The sequence below is a fragment of the Oncorhynchus keta genome, chromosome 35 (assembly GCF_023373465.1).
Source record: "Oncorhynchus keta strain PuntledgeMale-10-30-2019 chromosome 35, Oket_V2, whole genome shotgun sequence".
Classification (NCBI taxonomy): Eukaryota; Metazoa; Chordata; class Actinopteri; order Salmoniformes; family Salmonidae; genus Oncorhynchus; species Oncorhynchus keta.
This window is the reverse complement of record NC_068455.1, coordinates 3,801,701-3,806,504: the sequence shown is the minus strand read 5'-3', so window position 1 is coordinate 3,806,504 and position 4,804 is coordinate 3,801,701. Positions and strand designations below refer to the sequence as shown.

Below are 4,804 nucleotides of genomic sequence, written 5' to 3'. Positions count from 1 at the left end.
CAGTTTACTCAATACCATGGCAACAGTTTACCCCAATACCATGGCAAACAGTTTACTCCAATACCATGGCAACAGTTTACTCAATACCATGGCAACAGTTTACCCCAATACCATGGCAAACAGTTTACCCCAATACCATGGCAAACAGTTTACTCCAATACCATGGCAACAGTTTACTCCAATACCATGGCAAACAGTTTACTCCAATACCATGGCGCTGGTTACCACGGCGCTGGTTACCCAGATCCAGATGTTGAGATGTGTTAGCATGCGGCCACGGTTAACCCCCCACAGTCTCAAACCGTAACATGTGGACAGTTTGCTTGCAACCAGGCTGTGCCTCCTAGAGTTTGTTTAGCAGACCGACAGAAGACAGACACTCCAACTCCAGCTTAAACATGGTTTTGACATCCTCCAACATCTACATCATTTGATGTAAAGACCAATCAGCTTGAAGCTTGTTATTAAATAATAGTCAGATTCATCTAACCAAGCCAATCCCATATGTATGTTAATTTGGCTGCTGATCCAGCCTCTCCAACGTGTGTGTGTGTGTGTGTGTGTGTGTGTGTGTGTGTGTGTGTGTGTGTGTGTGTGTGTGTGTGTGTGTGTGTGTGTGTGTGTGTGTGTGTGTGTGTGTGTGTGTGTGTGTATTTCTGTCATGTCTGGATAATATAGTATTATAATTATATATTTTTATTCTTCTACGCAACAGTTGTAGATGTAAAGGACACATTCTGGATCATATGATTCATCTACAGCAGGCAGGTCAAGAAGGTGGAGGTCTGTCAGGGTCAGGTCAAGGAGGTGGAGGTCTGTCAGGGTCAGGTCAAGGAGGTGGAGGTCTGTCAGGGTCAGGGGCAGGTCAAGGAGGTGGAGGTCTGTCAGGGCCAGAGGCAGGTCAAGGAGGTGGAGTTCTGTCAGGGTCAGAGGCAGGTCAAGGAGGTGGAGGTCTGTCAGTAGTCAGGGCCAGAGGCAGGTCAAGGAGGTGGAGGTCTGTCAGGGTCAGGGGCAGGTCAAGGAGGTGGAGGTCTGTCAGGGCCAGAGGCAGGTCAAGGAGGTGGAGTTCTGTCAGGGTCAGAGGCAGGTCAAGGAGGTGGAGGTCTGTCAGGGTCAGGGTCAGGTCAAGGAGGTGGAGGTCTGTCAGTAGTCAGGGCCAGAGGCAGGTCAAGGAGGTGGAGTTCTGTCAGGGTCAGAGGCAGGTCAAGGAGGTGGAGGTCTGTCAGGGTCAGAGGCAGGTCAAGGAGGTGGAGGTCTGTCAGGGTCAGGTCAAGGAGGTGGAGGTCTGTCAGGGTCAGGGTCAGAGGCAGGTCAAGAAGGTGGAGTTCTGTCAGGGTCAGAGGCAGGTCAAGGAGGTGGAGGTCTGTCAGGGTCAGAGGCAGGTCAAGGAGGTGGAGGTCTGTCAGGGTCAGGTCAAGAAGGTGGAGGTCTGTCAGGGCCAGAGGCAGGTCAAGAAGGTGGAGGTCTGTCAGGGTCAGGTCAAGGAGGTGGAGGTCTGTCGGGGCCAGAGGCAGGTCAAGAAGGTGGAGGTCTGTCAGGGTCAGGGGCAGGTCAAGGAGGTGGAGGTCTGTCAGGGCCAGAGGCAGGTCAAGGAGGTGGAGGTCTGTCAGGGCCAGAGGCAGGTCAAGGAGGTGGAGGTCTGTCAGGGTCAGGGGCAGGTCAAGGAGGTGGAGGTCTGTCAGGGCCAGAGGCAGGTCAAGGAGGTGGAGTTCTGTCAGGGTCAGAGGCAGGTCAAGGAGGTGGAGGTCTGTCAGTAGTCAGGGCCAGAGGCAGGTCAAGGAGGTGGAGGTCTGTCAGGGTCAGGGGCAGGTCAAGGAGGTGGAGGTCTGTCAGGGCCAGAGGCAGGTCAAGGAGGTGGAGTTCTGTCAGGGTCAGAGGCAGGTCAAGGAGGTGGAGGTCTGTCAGGGTCAGGTCAAGGAGGTGGAGGTCTGTCAGTAGTCAGGGCCAGAGGCAGGTCAAGGAGGTGGAGTTCTGTCAGGGTCAGAGGCAGGTCAAGGAGGTGGTGGTCTGTCAGGGTCAGAGGCAGGTCAAGGAGGTGGAGGTCTGTCAGGGTCAGGTCAAGGAGGTGGAGGTCTGTCAGTAGTCAGGGCCAGAGGCAGGTCAAGGAGGTGGAGTTCTGTCAGGGTCAGAGGCAGGTCAAGGAGGTGGAGTTCTGTCAGGGTCAGAGGCAGGTCAAGGAGGTGGAGTTCTGTCAGGGTCAGAGGCAGGTCAAGGAGGTGGAGGTCTGTCAGGGTCAGGGTCAGGTCAAGGAGGTGGAGGTCTGTCAGTAGTCAGGGCCAGAGGCAGGTCAAGGAGGTGGAGTTCTGTCAGGGTCAGAGGCAGGTCAAGGAGGTGGAGGTCTGTCAGGGTCAGAGGCAGGTCAAGGAGGTGGAGGTCTGTCAGGGTCAGGTCAAGGAGGTGGAGGTCTGTCAGGGTCAGGGTCAGAGGCAGGTCAAGAAGGTGGAGTTCTGTCAGGGTCAGAGGCAGGTCAAGGAGGTGGAGGTCTATCAGGGTCAGAGGCAGGTCAAGGAGGTGGAGGTCTGTCAGGGTCAGGTCAAGAAGGTGGAGGTCTGTCAGGGCCAGAGGCAGGTCAAGAAGGTGGAGGTCTGTCAGGGTCAGGTCAAGGAGGTGGAGGTCTGTCGGGGCCAGAGGCAGGTCAAGAAGGTGGAGGTCTGTCAGGGTCAGGGGCAGGTCAAGGAGGTGGAGGTCTGTCAGGGCCAGAGGCAGGTCAAGGAGGTGGAGGTCTGTCAGGGCCAGAGGCAGGTCAAGGAGGTGGAGGTCTGTCAGGGTCAGGGGCAGGTCAAGGAGGTGGAGGTCTGTCAGGGTCAGGTCAAGGAGGTGGAGGTCTGTCAGGGTCAGGGTCAGAGGCAGGTCAAGAAGGTGGAGTTCTGTCAGGGTCAGAGGCAGGTCAAGGAGGTGGAGGTCTGTCAGGGTCAGAGGCAGGTCAAGGAGGTGGAGGTCTGTCAGGGTCAGGTCAAGAAGGTGGAGGTCTGTCAGGGCCAGAGGCAGGTCAAGAAGGTGGAGGTCTGTCAGGGTCAGGTCAAGGAGGTGGAGGTCTGTCGGGGCCAGAGGCAGGTCAAGAAGGTGGAGGTCTGTCAGGGTCAGGGGCAGGTCAAGGAGGTGGAGGTCTGTCAGGGCCAGAGGCAGGTCAAGGAGGTGGAGGTCTGTCAGGGCCAGAGGCAGGTCAAGGAGGTGGAGGTCTGTCAGGGTCAGGGGCAGGTCAAGGAGGTGGAGGTCTGTCAGGGCCAGAGGCAGGTCAAGGAGGTGGAGTTCTGTCAGGGTCAGAGGCAGGTCAAGGAGGTGGAGGTCTGTCAGTAGTCAGGGCCAGAGGCAGGTCAAGGAGGTGGAGGTCTGTCAGGGTCAGGGGCAGGTCAAGGAGGTGGAGGTCTGTCAGGGCCAGAGGCAGGTCAAGGAGGTGGAGGTCTGTCAGGGTCAGAGGCAGGTCAAGGAGGTGGAGGTCTGTCAGGGTCAGGGTCAGGTCAAGGAGGTGGAGGTCTGTCAGTAGTCAGGGCCAGAGGCAGGTCAAGGAGGTGGAGTTCTGTCAGGGTCAGAGGCAGGTCAAGGAGGTGGAGGTCTGTCAGGGTCAGAGGCAGGTCAAGGAGGTGGAGGTCTGTCAGGGTCAGGTCAAGGAGGTGGAGGTCTGTCAGTAGTCAGGGCCAGAGGCAGGTCAAGGAGGTGGAGTTCTGTCAGGGTCAGAGGCAGGTCAAGGAGGTGGAGTTCTGTCAGGGTCAGAGGCAGGTCAAGGAGGTGGAGGTCTGTCAGGGTCAGGTCAAGGAGGTGGAGGTCTGTCAGTAGTCAGGGCCAGAGGCAGGTCAAGGAGGTGGAGGTCTGTCAGGGTCAGGTCAAGGAGGTGGAGGTCTGTCAGGGTCAGGGTCAGGTCAAGGAGGTGGAGGTCTGTCAGTAGTCAGGGCCAGAGGCAGGTCAAGGAGATGGAGTTCTGTCAGGGTCAGAGGCAGGTCAAGGAGGTGGAGTTCTGTCAGGGTCAGAGGCAGGTCAAGGAGGTGGAGGTCTGTCAGTAGTCAGGGCCAGGGGCAGGTCAAGGAGGTGGAGGTCTGTCAGGGTCAGGGGCAGAGGCTGATGTAGTTTACACCCGTGGATGGGTAGTCAACAAATAATCAAAGAGCCGAACAGTCAGTCATTCCTTATCCTCTGCTACCACCTTGTGGCGCTTTCATGTATGTAACGTTGCTTAACAATAACATTGACAGGCTAAAACGGAGGCTTTGATTTATGTTCATTTCAAGCTAGGATCTGGGAAAGGTGAAACTGCATCACTGTTCACCACAGGCGCATTTGTTAACGTTTTGTTAATGGTGTGTTATTGTTTTGTTAATGTTGTGTAATTGTTTTGTTAATGTTGTGTTATTGTTTTGTTAATGTTGTGTTATTGTTTTGTTAATGTTGTGTTATTGTTTTGTTAATGTTGTGTTATTGTTTTGTTAATGTTGTGTTATTGTTTTGTTCATGTTGTGTTAATGTTGTGTAATTGTTTTGTTAATGTTGTGTTATTGTTTTGTTATTGTTTTGTTCATGTTGTGTTATTGTTTTGTTAATGGTGTGTAATTGTTTTGTTAATGTTGTGTTATTGTTTTGTTAATGTTGTGTTATTGTTTTGTTCATGTTGTGTTATTGTTTTGTTAATGTTGTGTTATTGTTTTGTTCATGTTGTGTTAATGTTGTGTAATTGTTTTGTTAATGTTGTGTTATAGTTTTGTTAATGTTGTGTTAATGTTGTGTTATTGTTTTGTTCATGTTGTGTTATTGTTTTGTTAATGGTGTGTAATTGTTTTGTTAATGTTGTGTTATTGTTTTGTTAATGTTGTGT

The 4,804-nt window shown here is 53.2% G+C and overlaps 1 protein-coding gene across 1 annotated transcript; it reads left to right on the top strand.

Moving 5' to 3' along the window:
* The first annotated feature begins 211 nt into the window (after nucleotides 1-211).
* On the top strand, nucleotides 212-4,479 carry LOC127915618 (uncharacterized). The gene is made up of 7 exons (XM_052495837.1): nucleotides 212-303; nucleotides 762-951; nucleotides 1,167-1,529; nucleotides 1,758-1,999; nucleotides 2,181-3,436; nucleotides 3,733-3,805; nucleotides 3,915-4,479. The coding sequence occupies exons 1-5, from the start codon at nucleotides 212-214 to the stop codon at nucleotides 3,295-3,297; spliced, it is 2,004 nt and encodes a 667-aa protein (XP_052351797.1). The 3' UTR covers nucleotides 3,298-3,436; nucleotides 3,733-3,805; nucleotides 3,915-4,479.
* The last annotated feature ends 325 nt before the right edge of the window (nucleotides 4,480-4,804 follow it).